Source organism: Pygocentrus nattereri, chromosome 4, assembly GCF_015220715.1.
Source record: "Pygocentrus nattereri isolate fPygNat1 chromosome 4, fPygNat1.pri, whole genome shotgun sequence".
Classification (NCBI taxonomy): domain Eukaryota; kingdom Metazoa; phylum Chordata; class Actinopteri; order Characiformes; family Serrasalmidae; genus Pygocentrus; species Pygocentrus nattereri.
Genome location: NC_051214.1, coordinates 15,088,617 through 15,110,091, shown reverse-complemented (window position 1 = coordinate 15,110,091; position 21,475 = coordinate 15,088,617). Strand labels below are relative to the sequence as shown.

The following is a 21,475-nucleotide window of genomic DNA, read 5'->3' as shown; positions in this document are numbered from 1 at the left end:
AAGGAAGGAGAAATTCATGGTAGTTCCTGTTTGTGCTGGAAGCAGCTCTGTAGAGACCACTGGATGAATCCATCTGAAAATATGGTTTGATGTCCACATTTGCACACATCCTCACACTGAGCTAACAGTGGTAAATTGTTCTGTGCAACAAACAGCTCCAGAGTGGGGTGCAGAGAGATCAGATTATATGCAACCATTCATTTTTAATGAGTGATTCTCCTCTACAGGTGGCTCAGCTGTATCTTCTGCTTCTTACCATTAGGGCCCTCAGTACCAGTTGCTTTCTGACAAACACACACATATATATTCATACAGTAACTCTACACTGGAAGGGTATTATGAAAGTGTTTGTCCATACAAAGTAAACAAAGCCTGCCCAGATTTATTTCTATATTACTTTCCATAGCATATATAGCTGGAAGTAACTTCAATTATGATAAATAAGGATGTGCCTTTGACTATGAAACTTTCACCACATTTAAATACTCCTCTAGCTTGTATTTCTATATGTTTGCATCTTTGTGTCTTTTACCTCAGTGCCACTCTTTTCCCACATCTATATATCTGTGTTGTATCTATCTATCCAGCGCTATTTTATGTATATTTGAGTTTTTCTATATAATATATATCTATATATATCTTTTGGGAGACTTTGGTTTGAGTTTAATAAGCCTTTGAAAATAAACGTTTAAGTAGCCATTATGCTTATAGCCTACTTAATGTCTCGCTCACCCTGTCCTGGAAAAACATGCTTATCAAGGAGCACATGTCTGTAACAATTTTCATTGTTGGGATTCCAAATAAATCTTATATATGTGTAAAATTCATAAAGAAGAACAAGCTGGACTCTACACAGATTGGAATACCAGCAGGCTACCAAAGAAGACGAAGAAATGATGGCAGAGGCAGTTGTTTAAACATAGCAGGTTATAGAAACATTCATTTTGAGAAACTCAAAATTAAAATTTAAACTCAAAAAAGTCTGGTGTTCTGTTCTATGTTCCCATCCATTGATCCAGTGAAATTAATAGTTTGAAAGTATGCTGTTAAACGTAATAATATGATGTGTTATTTGCATATTGATTGGCTGTTTCATGAAACTTGGTTTACAAGGTTGAGATGCTTGTAATTGTTGAGGCTGAGTTTCGAATGAGTTGACTGATGCTTTCCATTATGCAACTCCAGTTCATGTAAGTTTCAATCAACTAAAGTTGCATGTAAGGCAGCCTTTTTCAAAGATTTTGATGGTACTGTCAGTACTTAAACTGATTAGCATTTTTCTTTATAAAAATATTCCAGGGAAATATTCCAGTATTTTAAATAAAGAACATTGTACTCAGGTTTTGATACAATTTTTTAAAAGGTGGTGTTTCTGGTGATACATATAAATATCGCCATATTACCCCTGCCCATCTCCAGATTTAGCCCAATCTTGACTTGAATTAAACAACTTAAGTGAACTGCTCCCTTTACGTTGAGTGAGCTGAGCAGATGTTGTAAATGTCTGTGATTTCAAATAAAGTTGTAGATTGTAAGTTGGTTTCTGAGTCTACTGTTTTTGACAGTTCTACATTTACATTTAAGATCAATACTTGAGATGTTTCATGCAAGTGGCCACAGCTGAGTAAGCAGTGGCATCATCAGGGTAACTGTGGGTGTGGGGTGAGGCTGGTCCCCGCTGCAGGAGGGCAGGGGCATAGAGTGTGAATGGCTGACTTCACAGTCTGGTGACGAATGGATCTGCTAAGTTGTCAAGTGCATGCGCAACACTTTCACGGCACTCTCAAGCTGGACTTGCGTAGGACGGACTGACGGACTTTGTGACTTACAGCCTTTTCCCCAACACTGAGGTGATGTGTGTGTGTGTGTGTGTGTGTGTGTGTGTCAGTGTGAGCCAAAAGCATGAGTCTGTTTGTGTCTCCTGGTTTGAACCCTGAATGACATGCAGAGCGTCGATATTTCTGCCTGGAATGACGAGTCACAGACTGTGCGTCACACTGACGGCCTCAGAAATGATGGCACCGCAGGTGTTTGTGTGTGTGTTTGATGTTCTTATCATCCCTGTTTCCCTTGAACTGCTCAGAGAAGTAGAAGTCTTCTCATCCAGTACGTAGTAAGACTTTTGAGAGCACTGTGTCAAAAGCTGAGGTTTTATTTTGTCCCCTTTCTCTCACATTTGCACAAATAAACACGTGTCACTGCAGACCTTTTTATAAATCTAAGTAGGGAATTTAGAAATGAACAGCCACCACAAATGCTTTGCATCTTTAAAACATGAAACTGTATAATAATATTTGTTATACATTTAATGTATAATATCAAAAGAAATGAAAATATATCAGCTTAGATATTTAGTAGATGTACATATCATCACTATGCCAAAAAAAAGTCCATCTCCAAAATGGTTACTGTACAGGACTGTAAAGTTTTCACACAATATAAAGGATGTTGTGTTCAAATAATGAAGAACATAGACATACAGTGTATCTTAAGTATATCTACTATATACTGGGTGATATATTAAAGGAGAGTCATTATGAAGTATTTTAGCAAGCAAAAGCTAAAGACAGCAGAATAGCCTTGGCATACATTCTACAAATTGCTCTGGAGGGATGAGCCATTCTTCCAAGAAATAAATTACCCTAATTTTATAATATTGGATTGTCTTTGACCATCAGTCCAAAGTCTCCCCCAGATCCAAAATACAAATCTATGTCTAATATATATATATATATATATATATATATATATATATATATATATATATACACTACATATGCATATGTGAGGTATATACTTGTTGAACATGGTTGTTTCTTTAGTGATAAAACACATTTCCTCTTAAATTATTCTGTCACATTCTCACAACCATTTTACTAAAATGTGTGAGGGAGAGAGAGTGAGTGAGACAGAGAGAAACACAAGAGACTGAGAAAGTGAGTCAGTCACTATGTCAGCTCTAATATCAGTGGGGAATGAGTGGTGGAGAGAGAAAGGCAGAGACTGCTGCTGCAGCACTTTCACCAGCACCCTGTCCATCAGTCATTCGCTAACCTAATCTATCCCACCCTAATGTAATGCTGCCTAATCCAAGGCCTGCTTTTCCCACACACGGCAAATCTAATGAGAACGAATGGCGTTCTCCTGGTTTCTCTTCATGATTCTGGCGACTGATTGAGCAGGGTTGGCTACTGTCACATCACACTCTGCGAATAATGTTGGCTCTAAATAACCAGTGCTTTGTCTGCATGATAACTGACCCTACTTCAGGAGATCTACTCTGCTCCATGCCTAATCATTAGCAGGATCAGGTGTGATAGATGGGAGTGCTGCTCTGCAGAAATACATGGCACGGACTGTAATCACTGTTCATTGTTGCTTCACTGCACTTGTAATGTATGGCTGCAGTGATTAGTCAACAAAGTAAACTATGTTGATTATGAAAAATGTTCACATGGACTTTGCTGATGCACTGATTACATACAATATTTTTCTTTAAAAACTACAAAGCTTTAAAACAAGCTAATTTAAGTGAAGCACTTCTTTCAAAAGGGAATCTCATCAATTTTCCACAAGCTTGCATAATGAGGGTAGTCTGATGTGAAACTATGCATTATGTTACTTATATGTAGGCCAGTACCCAGAGAAATGTTAACAGCCCTCAGTTTAAAAAAGTGTGGTCCATATGCTGATATATTGCATGCAAACCACAAGCAACATTTCCACATGTTAACATAACTAAACTTTTAAATGTTGGGTGATGTGATACCCTACATTAATACCACATTTACTGTACCAGGGTAGAGAAGATAAAACATGCTCTGTGTTGCCGGCTAATATCATGCCTGTACAAAAAGCTGTCTCTATGGTACAGTGTATATTTTAAGAACATCCTCACACCACAGAGTCAAGTTTCAGTCTGAAAAAAACTTTGTTCTCAAGAAAAATATGAGTAAAAACATGTCTCAGCTCTTGTTCATCAGGCAAAACAAGACGTTTTAAATGGCCTCAGTTGAAATGAAAACCTTGAAGGCAGCAAAGGGTCAGCCTAAGCGTCCACAGACCAAGACAGTTTGTGTGACATTCACAATTCTGTTCTTTCTTACTAGATTAATCATAGTTTTGGTCAAATTAAAAATGGAAATCTAAAACAACCACAGCTTTCTCCCACATCCACTTCAATGTAAGGGACAGTCTGAAAAGTACAGAATGAAACCATTCATAATTCTATCAGCACAGGCCTACTTACACCTTTTGATTTAATTTTATATAGATATAGAAATCTGATAGCTAATTTGTTGTCCGATCCATAAATTTTCTGCTGATACCCAGTTGATACTGATACTGGGCTGGCGCAGGATGCATTGAGGGTGATATGGATATTTTGGATAGTGTCATTGCACCAATATAGAAGAAACTGACAAACAGTATTTTGATGGCATCAGAAACAGGAGAGGACTCAAAGAGGCATGAAAGTCTGATTAATTGATTAACTGATTAGTAGTCAATAGTTGAATCAATAGTAGAAATAGTTAAAGCCCTATTGTAATGATGCTATTTGACGTTTATACATGTGGCTGGCAGAGAAAGCACCACGAAACAGCCAAACTGTCCACAACAGTTTATATGAAATGACATGAAGGCTTAAAATCCTTATTCAAAGACTCCACGAAAGTACTCTAATGTAATTTTGTTTAAATTATTCTAACTGATAGAGACAGATACCTAGGGTGCTGTGTCTGGGCCACATCTCCTTTTTTATCATCCATTGATATTAATATGGACTGAAGTAAATGTGATCCTAGATCAGCAGTCTGACTCTGAGAAGGCCTATGAACAGAGATGTCTAGATAACAAGTAGCTCTTTTAATAAGGTGGATACTTTACCTATCTCTGAAAATCAAACTATCAACATATACTAATATACTAATCAAAACATAAAATTTTAGTCTACAAATATCATTAATGATTATTATTATTACATTATAGACTTTGTCCAACGTTGCATCGTAACTTTTGGAAGCAAATGATAAGGTTTTTCTCTGTCCCTCCCTTCTTCTCTAAAACTTATTCACAACCTAAAGTCAACTGAATAGAAATAACATGCCTTCTCTTTTATTACTGAATGAAAACAGTAATTCTGATCTGCCCTCGGTGGATGTTTGAATTTTGGAACCAATGAATATCAACAAACAAATAATACCCAGTGAAGCCATCATGGAAAGGATCAATTAGATCCTCATCTGGCAACAGATTTTATTTAAATATGTAAAGAAATGACTGTTTTATCCTGAAGGTATTCTTGATATTCAATAATGATGGAATACAAGTTCAGTTTACTGTTACATCAGGTGGAGGCTGGACTTGGGAACAATTTCTGAGTCTACCTTACCCCGAGACCGAGACAAGACCAGGTCAAAACGATATTGAGACTGAGACAAGACCTAGTAAATCCAATGAAATAATCTAAAATAATTAATTATTAATTATTCCATTATTTTACAAATTGGACCACATGTGGAAAACCATAGAGAAAAATAATGGAAAAAATCACAATTTTCACTCATATTTATATTTTAGGGCGGCACGGTGGCGTGGTGGGTAGCGCTGTCGCCTCACAGTAAGGAGGGCCTGGGTTCGATTCCCCGGCCGGGCGGTCCTCTCTGTGTGGAGTTTGCATGTTCTCCCCGTGTCTGCGTGGGTTTCCTCCAGGTTCTCTGGTTTCCTCCCGCAGTCCAAAGACATGCAGTCAGGCCAATTGGACATGCTAAATTGCCCCTAGGTGTGAGTGTGTGAGTGACTGTCTGTGTCTGTCTGTCTGCCCTGCGATGGACTGGCGACCTGTCCAGGGTGTATCCTGCCTTCCGCCCGAAGACTGCTGGGATAGGCTCCAGCACCCCCCCGCGACCCTGACGGAGAAGCGGCTTAGATAATGGATGGATGGATGGATGGATTTATATTTTACTACAATAACATGATATTTTTTCCTTAAACTCATGTTATTTCACTGAAACCACCCTGGCAACTTTTATTTGAAAATGCACACTAACTCTGAGAGGCTACGATCTCTCTCTCTCTGTCTCTCTCTCTCTCTCTCTCTCTCTCTCTCTCTCTCTCTCTCTCTCTCTCTGTCTCTCTCTCTCTCTCTCTCTCTCTCTCTCTGTCTCTGTCTCTCTCTCTCTCTCTGTCTCTCTCTCTCTCTCTCTCTCTGTCTCTGTCTCTCTCTCTGTCTCTCTCTCTCTGTCTCTGTCTCTCTCTCTCTCTGCCAATAAGAGCCTTTTTTACTGGAATGGAACTGAACACATTAACAACAACAAGAATTAACAACAAAAAAATGTGAACACCCCAAAAAAATGTGGTGGGTGGTTTGGGAGGAGCGCTGCTGATAGATGGCTTAAAGCATCCTGATCATTCATTTGAACAGCCATGAATGAAAGAATTTGCCTTTTTAAAAGTTTTGTTTGATTTTCTATTTCATTTTCCTTGATTTTTATGGCTTATTTCACTGTATTCTACTGAATGTTCCTCATCTATTCTGCAAATATGGATCCAGTATTTTAGCTAAAGCTATGTAAGCATAGCTCATATATGCTAGCCAGTACATCACTAGAAAACACGAAAACACAGTTTTGAACAGTTGTACACTCATAACATTAGAATATTTTTCTAATATTTTCTACTTTTTATAATATTTATTTAAAACACAAAAAGTTCAACTTAACTGCATAAAATGTGTTTTTTGGCAGAGATCATTCTTAAGGTTACACACTGATTTTTATAAGTCTCTGCTTATAACCTGAAACTCTTTAATGTTTTGGTGGTGACATGAAAACATGGGACAGCACTTTTTAAATAAAGTTTTTTATTTAAAAGTCTAACTTAAGCTAATCTAAATCTTTAAACTTTGCCTTAAATGAAAGCCAAAAGATCTTGTAAAAAATGTATAATTTTCACAAGCGTTCAGGTTTGGGACAGCTATTCCCAATAATTAATGCCTTCAGTTTAAATAGTAATCTTTTAAAACAGCTAATTTACTTTGAGACTGTAGTTTGAACTAATTTGGTAAAATGGACCATATAAGCTTATGTCAGTTGTAATGAAAGACTTACACTATATTGTCAAAAGTATTCGCTCTTCTGCGTTCACACGCATATGAACTTGAGTAACAACCCATTCTCAATCCATAGGGTTTAAAATGATGTCAGCCCACCCTTTGCAGCTATAACAGCTTCAACTCTTCTGGGAAGGCTTTCCACAAGGTTTAGGAGTGTGTTTCTAGGAATTTTTGAACATTCTTCCAGAAGCGCATTTGTAAGGTCAGACACTGATGTTGGAGGAGAAGGCCTGGCTCGCAGTCTCCGCTCTAATTCATCCCAAAGATGTTCGATAGTGTTGAGGTCAGGACCCTGTGCAGGTCTGTCAAGTTTTTCCACACCAAACTCGCTCATCCCTTGCTTTGTGCACTGGAATTGCACTCATTTTGGAACAGGAAGGGGCCGTCCCTGAACTGTTCCCACAAAGTTGGGAGCATGAAATTGTGCAAAATCTCTTGGTCTGCTGAAGCATTAACAGTTCCTTTCATTGGAGCTAAGGGGCCACGCCCAACTCGTGAAATACAACTCCATACCATGATCCCCCTCCACCAAACTTTACATTCGGCACACTGCAGTCAGATAAGTACCGTTCTCCTGGCAACCGCCAAACCCAGACTCGTCCATCGGATTCCCAGACGGAGAAGCGCGATTCATCACTCCAGAGAACACGTCTCCACTACTATAGAGTCCAGTGGTGGCACTTTACACCACTGCATTTGACACTTTTCATTGTGCTTAGTGATGTAAGGTTTGGATGCAGCTGCTCGGCCATGGACACCCATTCCATGAAGCTCTCTACGCACTGTTCTTGAGCTGATCTGAAGGCCACATGAAGTTTGAAGGTCTGTAGTGATCGATTCTGCAGAGAGTTGCCGACCTCTGTGCGCTATGCTGCTCAGCATCCGCTGACCCCGCTCTGTTATTTTACATGGCCTACCACTTTGTGGCTGAGCTGCTGTCGTCCCCAATCGCTTCCACTTTGTTATAATACCACTGACAGTTGACTGTGGAATATTTAGTAGCAAGGAAATTTCACAGGAATTCACTGAGAGCAACCCATTCTTCCATAAATGTTTGTAGAAGCAGTCTGCATGCCTATTTGCTTGGTTTTATACACCTGTGGCCATGGGTGATTGAATACTTTTGGCAATATAGTGCATGTAGGTGTCGTGTATAATTAAGAACACCGCCCTCCAGTAAAGTGTTATCATTTCTTCTGTACTACCCAGCTCTATGTAAAGCCCAGTGGTTTCCTGCACACCTCTGTTGTAGATGAGTGAAACCCTCTTTTCCTTCTTCATGCTAAAACAAGCCCATGTGTAGGATCTTTCAGTTTTTAAAATATTACAAGCACATCTGACAACCACACTTAATAGCACTGCTCACAAGCCAGAACAAATCATCTTTTCTGTCATCTCCGGCTTCCACATCCATTTTTAAAGCGCTTGAGATTTGTATACTATATGACAGTGCTGGGATTGGTGTTTGTCAGCAGACTGACGGGGGGCCATTTTGTTTCAGGAAAAAGGGGGCAAGCTGGCCTCCACAGCCGAGGACAGCGACTTGGTTTAAGGGCTCTCGACGCTGGGGTATTATTATGGGCTGCAGGAATGACATCTTCCGCAAAGAATGCATTACACGCTTCACACGCTCGCATCGCATTGTTCTCTTCAATTACCGAGCAGAGAGCAGTCTCGTCTGCTCACACCGAAGTCCGACCCTCTCTTATTAAAGCCATAAACCATAAAAACACACACACACACATACAAATACAAATACATATTTTTTTAATCTAAAAAATGCAGCTACAAGCCAACGAATAGAAACAGTGGCAGCACAGGCAGAAGGATAGATGGAGAGAGAAAGGCAGAAAGACTGCCTTCATGAGCAGAAACACAATCTGCTTCTGATTAGCCTCTGATTAGCCCCTGGTGTTGGGGGGTGGAGGGGTGGTCCGCATTCTGTGTGTGTATGTGTATGTGTATGTGTGTTAGTCTGTAATTTAGAAGCAGTCAGTGTAAGGGGTTTCATTCTGCTGTGGTCTCTAATGATGGGGAAGGTGGAGGGGGCAGCCAAAACTGTTAATCACTGAAAACATTCAGCCAAGCCCAGCGTAACCTCCAACATCTAATCAGCACACACTCAGCCTAGTCTGTGTTGCACACACACACAAACACACACCAACCCAAACTTGTCCAGTACACCCCAAGTTGTACGGCCCTACAACTCTGTGGAGAACTTTTGTTCAGCATACGCTCAGAGATATTTCACCTCTGACAGTAAAAAGTACACTGCAGTTAGAAGATAATGAAACTTAATGAAGCAACAGTTTGGCGAATTTCAAATCAAACACAGTTTTCCTCTTATCCCAAATGCAATCAATTAGCTTTGTCCGGCCTGATGTAAAAGTTTGCTACTTTAGTTTTGCACATTTCTTGTCCATTTGCTTTACTAGCCTGTTTTCTAACATAACCATGGCTAAACATGTCCTATGCTGTCATGACAGATTTTGTTCAGTAATATAACAGTGTTATGTTATCATTATCAGTAACTGTCATGAAATGTCATAATGTTAAATGCAGTGATTGCTTATATCACATTCAAATGAACTAAAATGACAATAGATTACAAGGCAACTATTAACTATTACTGCATAACTGACAAATCATAAACCAAGGAAGTGTTTAGAGTTATTCATCAGACATGAATGCATTAATACATCACTCTGAAAAACAATTAAGTATTCAGATTTTAACAAAGATTATATTATAATCTATTTAAAACCAACACATTAATTAATATAGTAATAAGGTAAATGCACACAACTCATTAATTCACTTAAACTGAAGTTGAAAGTTTAATTTTAAAACAAAAAAAAATTCCATAGGTAAAAAACTGTGGAAAACTGTTTGATAGTCACACCTATGTACTTAACAGTACTCTAGTCTTCTGTCACAAATGGAAGCATCCAGGCAGGATGGACAGGAGTGTTGAAAGAGGCTGTTTATGGAATATTATCTCCTAGTGTATAAGAGTATTTATTGTAACTGTTTATGAACTAATATCCCCTATTTTAGCATACAAGAGTGTTTATTGAGTTAGTTTATGGACTAACATATCCTATTCTAGTGTAAAGAGGTTTGTAAATGACTACAGAGCAAGGGCTTTTAAAAAAAACACTATTTTTTGGTATTAATGGTATTAACATGTAAATTTCTATGTTGTTTGTCATTAATTAATGAAGTCAATAAAGTAATAGAAAAAATGTTAACAAATATATTAATAACTCAACATATGTATATTATTGTCATATATAGCATATTAACATACATTCATTAAAACATGTAGCCAAGTAAACGAGTCAAACTTCCAAACAAGCTCCAGAATGACAGTAGGGCTTCTCATTTTTTTTAAAACATACTTGATTTTTACATCTAAAAAAGGTCCTGTAATGCAAGATAATCAGTGGTGTAACTGAATGATTGGTCATGTCGCACATCAGTCAAAAGGACTGCTTACCTTGTCACGGTACAGAACTGTGCAAAAGTTGTAGGCACATATGCACACTGTTTAAAACCATCAATAACTATGTTTATGCTTATTTTACGCACACACACACACACACACACACACACACACACACACACAAACACACACACACACACACACACACACACACACACACATATATATATATATATATATATATATGTGTGTGAGAAATATATATATATATAATTTGAGTAATTTGGGGTCTTTTTTTGTCTATTTACTGCAGGCAGCTGTATGCTACAGCTGAATAGAGTTTAACTGGAAAAACAGTGTTGTATGAAAGATAAGAGCTCTGCACAGAAGTGCATGAACATAGATGTGTGCATAGCCAATCTCGACTGGCAACAGCAACTGACAACAAAATCCTGACATGTTGTTTCCAACTTTGTGTGCAAGTGATATCAGACAATCCGTTTGGGTGCAGTATCTGAGGTTGAGACTACAGTGACCAGAACTTAAAGGCACTCATTTCATGTTAGCATGCCAGATTGTAGTAAAATGTTCTCCTACTTCTCGCTGCAGAATAGAATAACATGCCATTTTTAAACCCCATATTCATGCACAGGCATTTTCACTATATATCTTGTCCAGGCTGGTTTCAGAGGTTTGGGATTTTGAGTAGATAAAACTTGTAACTTTTAACTGATTAAGAACTTACATGTCTTATGAACATCTTTATCATACAAATACGGCAGACCCTGTACTGAGGTCCCACCTTCTCCTGTGTATGCCCCTCCCACTCCTTACCTTCTGCTTCCTTTTCTCCTTCCTCTTGTCCTCTGTGTCCTGCAGCATCTTCTCCCTCCACAGGTCAAAGAAGTAGGACGGGTTAGTGTAGAACTTTAGAGCCTCCTTCCCATCATCCCTACAGAAGGAGACACAGAGAGAGAGATATCACTCTTCCATCAGAACAGTAGAACAGGCTGTTCCAGTGTTCTACAGTCATCATCACAGGGTTCAGGCGGACAGCGTGGGAGTAAACAGTTCTGAAGTTGTGCCTTATTATTTATTTATTTATGTTGTTTGTCTGCCTGTTCATCTCTCATCCTAGACTCCAGTCTTTTTCAATATTCTCACAGTTCTTCCGTCTTCTTAGTTTATGAAAATCTTTTCTTGCAATCTTGCATCATTCTTAGATGCTGTCTGTCTCCAGATCTTCGCTGTTCTCACATGGCTGCATGATTATGTCAAAATGCTATCTGACTGGAAAAAAAACAGCACTCAAACTTTCAAGAGGAATAAATGGAAATCCTTGGTCAATCTCATTTCCCATACGCAGTGAGATGATGGAAGAGAGAGAGAGAGAGATGAGAGACATTTATGAGAAAGTCACTTGAAATGCCTACAAATGCTTCTCATATAAAATACAATTCAAATCGTGTCACTCCCTCAACTGCAGTGAGCTGAGAGATGGATTTATCCATGAACACTGAAGTGACACAATTTTCACATTAGCCATAATATAATCAGTCAAGACATTTTGGTGTCTAAAGTTTGCTTCTTTAGTTATGTTGTAATGGAAACTTCCATATATTAGCACTGTGCACATGGCATGCCTAAATCAACATTTACTTGCATGCCTAAATTATTACTTATAAAATAAAATTACCTATAAAACAAAAGTAACTATAAAATATTTACCTACAAAAAAGCTTCATGATTCTGCTAATATGTGACAGCCCTTTTCTATTTTTATAGATGGTCATTTACAGTAGTTTGAACAACCCCAATAAAATAAGCAAATACATCATCTCTAAGGAACATATTCAAATTTGGCATTTTTCTGCAAACTAGTGCACAATTTCTATTTGTTTGTTGAGTTGAACATATTAGATAAAAATACATAAAGTATGGATTTCTTTTTTACATTTTATGTTTCTTTTTCCCCAGAATATGTTGAATTCAGCAAATAAACAGTAAGTGTGCATTAAAATGTGCAGAAGCTTGTTCTCTATAGAGGATGTGTACTTATCTTCACTTAGAAAATCAACAAAACATGTCATCTAACTGGGGCTATTCAAACATACACTGTCAGAAACCACATAAGCAATATTATCTGAGATTACTTAACAACTCTATGCTGTTTATGTCTTATTAATGGTGTAGTGATGATTACACAGCAGACTGAGCAATGCTAACTGGTGGTGATTAGTTTCCATTACTTTAACTCGCAGCCTCACAGCTCCAGTACAAAAGCAAGGAAATTCAGACGCCAGACGTGACTTGGCTGATCGACCACCTTTAAAGTACAAGGAAAACTGTGCAACTTAGATCTATTGCCAACTATTGATTTAAGGCTGTCCAATACATCATGTGCTAATTGTTATCGTAAATACGATATCGCAAAATGGCTTAGCACAGTGCAAATCATTTACAATAAAAATCAATCACATCATACAGGACTGGAAAGTGGAAAAGTATGAGTGGGGCACATGAGAAAGAGAGAGAAGCTGAGGCCTCCTGTGGAGGAAACAGCAGCAGTGAGGGGAGGAAGACGGGAGAGGAAGACAAGTAGTAAGGAGAGGAGGGGGTCTGAGCTGAAGGGTAGAGGAGCATAACAGCTGTCACGTCTAGCAAAAACAGCTTGAGGTGCTGAAGTCATCTTCCTGAAGTAATGAGTGAGAGGAGGGAGAGAAAGAGAGAAAAGGTAGAGGTACATTATAAAGCAGTGTGACGTGTACATAAGGGTAACTATAGTACCTTTTATCTGATTCAGTCCAACTAGTATTAAGATCTATACACTTACTTGCAATTGAAGTGAGAAGAACTAAACAGAATTTCTGCACCACACTACTGCATAAAATATGCTACAGCGACATTAAATATGATTAACCTATAAAGAACCACATAAAATAAAAAACTGAAACGTAAAATAGTAATTGTGGCATGTGCAACATTTGGATACCCTTCAAGTTGCAAAGTCTCAGAATGTAACTCACTAACTGGGCCTTAATAGACTCTACGACTGGTTCAGTGAGTCAAGAATTAGAAATCATCAGCTGATGACAGTTCTAGAGCCTAATAAATTCTCTGACTCTTCCAACCTTGTGCTATCACTCAACAACCATAAGCTCCTTTAAACAGCTGGTCAAAGATCTGAAAATAAAGCTAATTGATGCCTACAGGGGAAGACAACAAAAAAGATGAAAGAGCTTCCAGCTTGCAACATCCACAATCCAAAATGACATTAACAAATGGCAGTTAAGGGGAACTGTGGAAGTCAAGACAAGATCTGAAAGACAAAGAAAATTCTCAGATAGAACTGTTTATAAGCTAGCCAGAAAGGCAAAGCATACAACATATGACAGCAAAGGAACTACAGGAAGTTTTAGAAGACACAGGTGGTGGTCAGGTAATATTGGCTAATATTCTGGAAGCAAATGTGACACTTCAAGAAACTGACGCTCAAAAGAGGAGGGCTTCTACAACAGGACTTATCTAAAATGTGTCTCAAAATCTGCCATGAACTACGTCAGGAAACATATGCTAAGCACTTGAAATGGCCCAAACTGACTTGAACATCATGACAAATATGTTTGTAGATCCTAAAGATGCTGCGCATGCAAGACATCCCAAGAATATCATTGAACTGTGAGCATTCTGTGAGGAAGAAAGGCTGAAAATTCAAAAAACAAGTTCAGAAAGACATCTAGCTGGCTACAACAAGTGCCCAAAGAGTGTAGCAGGGTGACCAAACTTTTGCACAAGCCACAATTACTAAAGGAATTAGCAATTACTATTAAGTCAATCAATGATAAAGTAACTGTGCATTAATATTTGTATTAGTTATTTGCATTGTTTGCTTGTATTTGTTTCAAAACCATTAATATCCATGAATAAAAGCCACTAATCACAGGACTTTAAGCTCATTCATTTTGAATCCTTAGCGTTCTGCCGCAGTGAGCAACAGCAACTTGAAAAATCCACTCTGGCAGAAGAAACTACATCATTGCAATTGATTCAGCTCAGTCCCTACACACCCTGACCTACATTGGCTTATCTCAGGAAAGTTTGTGATTTTATACATGTGCTCCTGAAACGCACTTTGAATTTACAACCATAAAGATCTGTCCATTTGTTTGCATCTGCCTCCAAGGTCAAGATCCAGAAAGGAGGATCCCAAACACCCACTATCTAGACACACAGGCTGACAGGCTGGGTCGATAGCCTGCGCTTGGATAAGAGAGATTTAGGTTTTTATGCACATACACATACAGAGATTTCCACTTGACTCTATTGACTCTTCACATTTGTGTATCTACAGGCCTTTGTAACATTTTAGACTGACCTCATAGAAGACATGAAACTAATTTACATGGTTAAACATGAAAATTAAATATTAAATGGAATTGAAAAGCCAATCACTCTAGAGGATCAGTTCATTTTATCTACACAAGCAGGCCAGCAAGTTGAGAGCTTAAGACTTACGGATAAAAACCCAAACCTGCTATGCTTCTAAAGAGTTTACAGTTCCCGCTGTCTTCTGCTTGACTGGCTTTTTCATTTTGTTTGTTTATGGCTAAATAAAATCAAAGCCTGTCCGTTTGTTGTTAAACCAGTGAGGTATATCAATTGATGTTTAAATGAAGTGACTGTTTCAGTATGACATGGCAACCAGCCATGTGGTTCATGTGAGTCAGCAGGTGGAACAGAACAGAGTTTTGTTGTCTTCTTGACCGTAGGGATCCTTTTGGCCATTCTTTTGCATTTGAGTCAGCTATTAGGCGTGCACTGATCAGTGATTGGCCAGTTTTTTTAGTTACTTTTTATAAAGCAAAATGTTCTTTTTTACAGTAACAGGCATCAAAAGCCTTCAGTGTAGTTCATCCACTGATAACTTTTTCATTGCAGATATTACAGATTGCAGTTTTCATATCCTCTTCAGACACTGAAATATTTCCAAATGGTTGACATTTTTGGTAAAGTATAGCAACAGCATTCACACATTACGTATGACATAATGTCACAACACTGGCCAAGATAAAAGTAATTGAAGAGTGAAAAACTGAATTTCTGATAACACATTACTTGTTTAAAGAAACAAGTATAAATCAAATATAAAATGAACAAATAAAAGTGCATCCATAATGGAACTAGATGACTATCATGTTCTACACATACAAAGTGGCACATAATTCAATGCACAATGAATTAGGGCTAGAACCACAATTTCAGTCAAATCATTCATGGTGACTGATGATATCAATAAAATCAATAATTAAAATGTATCATTTTTTTTCTGTGCCCTGTGATGGACTGGTGACCTGTCCAGTGTGTATCCTGCCTTTCGCCCAATGACAGCTGGGATAGGCTCCAGCACCCCCCGCGACCCAGAAGGAGAAGTGTTTTAGAAGGTGTGTATGTGTGTGTGTGTGTGTTTTCTGCACATTTTATATACATACACACTGAGCACAGTATTGATACATATACTTATCAGCTGAAACTCCAGTCCTAGTTTTATTACCTAGTTGCTCTGTGCATAGAAAAGGTCATGAGAAACAGTACTGTTTGTGTTTAATTACACAATTTATGGGCAAAAGTATGTGGACACCCCTCACTGCTAACACATGTATGAATTCAAACATATAGTCATGTTATCTCCATAGACAAATGCTGGCAGTAGAATGGGTCATAGCAAAGAGCTCAGTGACTTTAAACATGGTCAGATAGGGTGCCACCTATGTCACAAGTCAGTTCCTGAAATCTCTGTACTGCCATTATTGTAAAATGGAAGCATCTAGCAGCAACAACAGCTCAACAACAAAGTGGTAGACTACGCAAACTCATAGAGAGCTGAAGCATTTTACAAGTAAAAATCCTCCTATCATCTGTTGCATCACTTTTCAAACTGAGTTTCAAACTGACTCTGGAAACAACATCAGCACAAGAACTGTGTGTCAGGAGCTTCAGGCAATGGGTTTCCATGGCAGAGCAGCTGCACACAAGCCTGAGATTGCTATGTTCAATGCCAAGCAGTGGCTGGAGTGTGTAAAACACTGGACTCTAGCAGTGAACACATTCTCAGGCCTGAGTAGAGTAGAGGCCTGACTTATTGATTTTTTTGCTTATCGTCCATGCTCTACAATCCACTGTCTACAGAAGTCTTCAGAAATATTTTGTGACTTTTGTACATTTCACTGATATGAGCTTTATGAGAAACTGGTATCCATCTGAAAATCTAAAATGAAACTTTAAAATTTTAAATCCAAGTGTTTGCAGCAATGATGTAAGAATGTTTTTTTTTTTTCCTTCAGAATTTTAGCAAAACTTTCCTGGGACACTAGTGACATCAAAATACTGACCTATAGGGTGTGAGGATGGTGAGAGGTGGTGGCTGTTCACAGAGGTTAAAAGTCTCCTGCAGCGGCATCGGCAGGGACTGACGCTCAAACAGCTGCTGGTCCTGATTGGTGGAGCTGCGGAATGCCTTCCTCATAGTGATGTCCTGCAGAGATACTGAGAGAGAGAGGTAGAGAAAGAGAAAGAGAAAGAGAGAGAATAAAAGATCACTGTGAATTCATGGAGCGTAGCTGGATGAAATCTGGGGGCAAGTTTAATGCACTGATCTTAACTATAGTGATGGATCTCCAAGCTAAACTCTACTGTGTGAGTGTGTGCTTCTGTAAAAAAACACAGATTTTTGTAGGACCTTGTTGACAGTTATTACAGTCATTTTGCTATACATTCAATTTACACGACTTGCCACATTAACAGCATTCATTATTTTATACTAAATTTTTAATAACATTTTAGAATAAAACGTATACAATGTGGATTTTAATATCAAAGGCTGTCAAAAGGTATTGTTAGATGTTTTATTCATTTATTAAGCAAGAATTTTGCAAAACACAAAGTTATAAATGCTAAATAATATGGAATTATGGAATATATCATCTCATAGCCAATGATATTACAATCCACATTGTACAAGCTTTTATTATGTATAAAATAACATAGCCATAAATGTCAAAAGTACATTTAAAAAATGCTTCCTCAAGGCTTCTATATAGCACCAAAAAGTGTTCTTCTATTGTATCAAGCTTGACATTGCAACAGTAGCAGAACCCTTTTTGGTGCTATATGGAACCCTTTACAAAATGATTTTACATAGAACCATAAATGGCACATTCTCCATCAATCTGAAGAACCCTTTCATGGTGCAAAGAACTCTTTAATCAAGCAATAATTTTGAGTGTTCATGGTTCTATATTGAACCATTTTCTTTACTAAACAGCCCGTGAATAACCTTTTTTGGAGGAAATACTAATTCTATGATAATACTAACTTCTACCAGTGTTCTTACCATTTCATAATAGTAGTTTGTTAGTGCATTACTTTCTCTAGATAGACAAAGCATTTCTTGTAAGTCGCTCTGGATAAGAGCATCTGCTAAATGCTGCAAATGTAAATGTAAATGCATTAGCATTTTTGGGCCATTCTAGATTAAACATAGGCACTTGTGACAGAAGCTTGTGACAGACATGTTAGCATATGTTTAGTGAGCTCTGGTATAAATCTGCCTCCACTGTTTTCCAGTTCTAACAACCTACTGATTAGGCTGCTGGTAGTTCTGCACATTGAAAGATGTATGCAGAATACCCAAAAGGCCTAGACTGACCTTTGTTCTCACAAAATTGGTCCCACCAATTAATCAAATTGTGATTAACAGATTACTCTATCACAATTATGCTGATGGCTAATCTAAAGCAATAGGCCTTCTCTTCAGCTCCTGAAGCCCTAACCAATAGGAGATCTCGCTTAGCTGTATCTACTTAGACACAACAGAGAAAAACTGTTTCTGATTGACAAAAGTTATGCTTGCTGTTTGAAGAATTGAACCCTTTTGTTTATATCCAGACCTGGACAATGAAACAAGAGTAGCACTCTGAAGGCATAGAAGACCCTGGGAGTCTGACAGGCTCATATCTACAATTTTTGCCTTTTCTTATTGTTTCAATCTCATAAGAAGACAGAAATGTAAAAGATGTTTTTCTCTCCCCCGTTACTCACTACCACTACTGAGGAACTGATTTAGAATCTGCACCTTCAACAGAATTACTCTGCTTGTTTCAATGAGCTATGAGTCAGAAGAAATTCCTATTGAAAGACACCATGCCTTTGTTATTACTAGCGATAACTGTGACTGGTAAGGGTTAAAACGCACTAGCTTGTCTTTAATCTATGTCACTTTCCCACCAGGCAGACATTCTCCTGTGGCGTGTCACAGACGACAGCCATGTTAACAGGCACCAAATTGGCCCTTCAGAGCCCAGTTAGGACTCTAGCCAGCAACTGTCCACCCACACTACGTGCTTTGTCTTTCCATGTCACTCCTCTGCTTTCTCTCTTCCCCTTGATCTATCGTTTCCTCACTCTTTCGTGACTAAAATGGCTCATGCTCTCTCCTCTCTAGCTCTTTCAGTCCTCTCTCTCTCTCTCCCTCACTCTTTTCCTCCGCCTCTCTGTTTGATGGACAGCTAACGACACTGAAGTCGACAGGGTAGAAACAGGGAGCTAAAATTAATCGCATGTTTGCGCCGGGACATTATTGAGCTGAATAGCATTAAAAGAGTCAAGCCAATCAGCATCAAAATAGCAGCCGCTATCATCTTAATGATCATCATCTATGTCATTATCCTCACAATTAATGTCTAAGGATGCTGATCTGCACTTAGGTATTGTTCCCGTTCATGAGGGACCCGATAAAGCAATCTGTGACAATCCACTAATTTAGGAAGCTCTCAAAACCTTAGATGAAATATCCATTCTAAAAATGTTCTTTTATTGTGGCATTTCATGCCATTTAGGATAAAGGCTCAAGAGATGCCACGGAAAAAATCGACGCTGTGTTTAAAATGACCACTTCTGGAGAAAGAAAGTAAATCTCAAAGATAGCCAGGGGGACTCAGAAGGGGTGAGGAGCATGAAGGGATTGAACATGAAACAAAATGAATGGTCAATCAAGGAAAAAAATGATCCAATAATACAGTTTCCCTTGAAGCGAAACCTGGCAAAGGTATTACAATTATAATGCCCATAGACTAAGCCTCACTATAAGCTCACCACTCTTATCTGCCCCCATCCAAAACTGCATGTAGAATAAATACAACCACATATATGCCTGAACCCCTTTTTACTCATATGCATCAGAAAATGTCTAATTGGATCCCTTTGGAAGATCACTGAGGGTACTAAGTGCTATTGACAGTCACCTGTGGGACAAATAAGGGCACTAAACAGTGGCTTTAATCACCTCAAGGGTGTACTTTGTAGTATACTTAGTGCAATCTACAATTAAAATGAGTACATGGAACAATATGTCGACCCTTATCAGCAAAACATTAAGCATCAAGGGCGAAAAAAGTGTCACAGTTGAGCCATGTGGTCTGAGGGAAAAGACTGCGGCCAAAATGAACACAAAATGTAGCATCAAACTACGATTAGAGATGGCATGGATCCAACAACCAAGAATGTCTAGTAGCCTAAGACCAAGACAAAAATAACAAGTAGCTACTTTTTCTTATGCCAGAATGCAATTTGTGTATTTGAACCTGTGTTTTACACACATTTCCACTGTGATACTTTTTATTGAAAGAGGTGTTTGAGAGCATGAACCTTGCGCTTATAAATGGCCTTCTTAAATGAAGTAATTCAGTTAAATGTAGCCCTTTTAAAGAACAAAATACTGACCACAAGCATTCAAGGTTTTAATACCAGTCCTGGAAAAAAGTTACAAATGAAAGGTAAAACCTTGGAAAAACATAAAGAGTGCTGATGTCTCCAGCCTCCAGTTGACCTTGATTCTGGATGAGGATACAAAGAGGAAAAGTTCTAAGTGACTTTCAAAGAGTCACTGATCCAGTGGCAGCATATACAAAGAAAATAAATATGAACAAAGCACAGTGCCTTGTGGTACCTCACAGAGAATATTATGCTTATCTGAGATATGCTGACCTATCCTTACAAAATACTGTGTTCTAGTTACACTATACTGCCAAAAATATTTGGCACCAAACTTTAGATTTGGAACAATGCAGTCAGACAAGTAGCGTTCTCAAACCCAGACTTATCCATTGTACTGCCAGATGGAGAAGCGAGATTCGTCACTCCAGAGAACACATCTCCTCTGCTCTAGAGTCCAGTGGCGGCACTTTACACCACTTCATTCGACGCTTTGCATTGTGCTTGGTGATGTAAGGCTTGATGATGTAAGCTGATTGGCCACGAAAAGCTCTCCACGCTGTTCTTGAGCTAATCTGAAGGCCACATGAAGTTTGGAGGTCTGTAGCGATTGACTGCTGAAAGTTGGTGACCTCTGTGCACTATGCGCATCAGCATCTGCTGACCCCACTCTGTCATCTGTCATGGCTGAGTTGCTGTCATTCCCAATCACTTCCTCTTTGTTATAATACCACTGACAGCTGCCTGTGGAACATTTAGTAGTGAGGAAATTGCACAAGTGGACTTGTTGCACAGGTGGCGTCATGTCATGATACCACGCTAGAATTCACTGAGCTCCTGCTTGGTTTTATACACCTGTGGCCATGGAAGTGATTGGAACACGTGAATTTAATGATTTGGGTGGAAGAGTGAATACTTTTGGCAATATAGTGTATGTAGAGAACCATTTTAACATGGCTATAGAAAGACCAAAAAAATGTTCAAGCCGATTTAGAAGCATTCTATGGTCCATAGTATCAAATGCAGCAATTAAATCCAGAAGCATAAGTACAGAGACATCACCTGCATCACTATTTATTACCAGATCGTTGTTGTGAGGCTCTGAAGGCAGAATTTGTCAAGGAAAATGATGCTCATTTAGGAAATCA

The 21,475-nt window shown here is 38.5% G+C and overlaps 1 protein-coding gene across 3 annotated transcripts in view; it reads right to left on the bottom strand.

Annotated features, from left to right (window-relative positions):
- The window catches only part of wasf1 (WASP family member 1), a 112,649-nt gene that overhangs the window by 18,862 nt on the left and 72,312 nt on the right, over positions 1-21,475 (bottom strand). For all 3 annotated transcript variants that reach the window (XM_037538157.1, XM_037538158.1, XM_037538159.1), the window contains exons 4-5: positions 16,949-17,102; positions 11,394-11,511 (exon numbers count right to left, since the gene is read on the bottom strand). In XM_037538157.1, the coding sequence (XP_037394054.1) occupies positions 11,394-11,511; positions 16,949-17,102 (272 nt within the window). The remainder of the gene's footprint in view (positions 1-11,393; positions 11,512-16,948; positions 17,103-21,475) is intronic.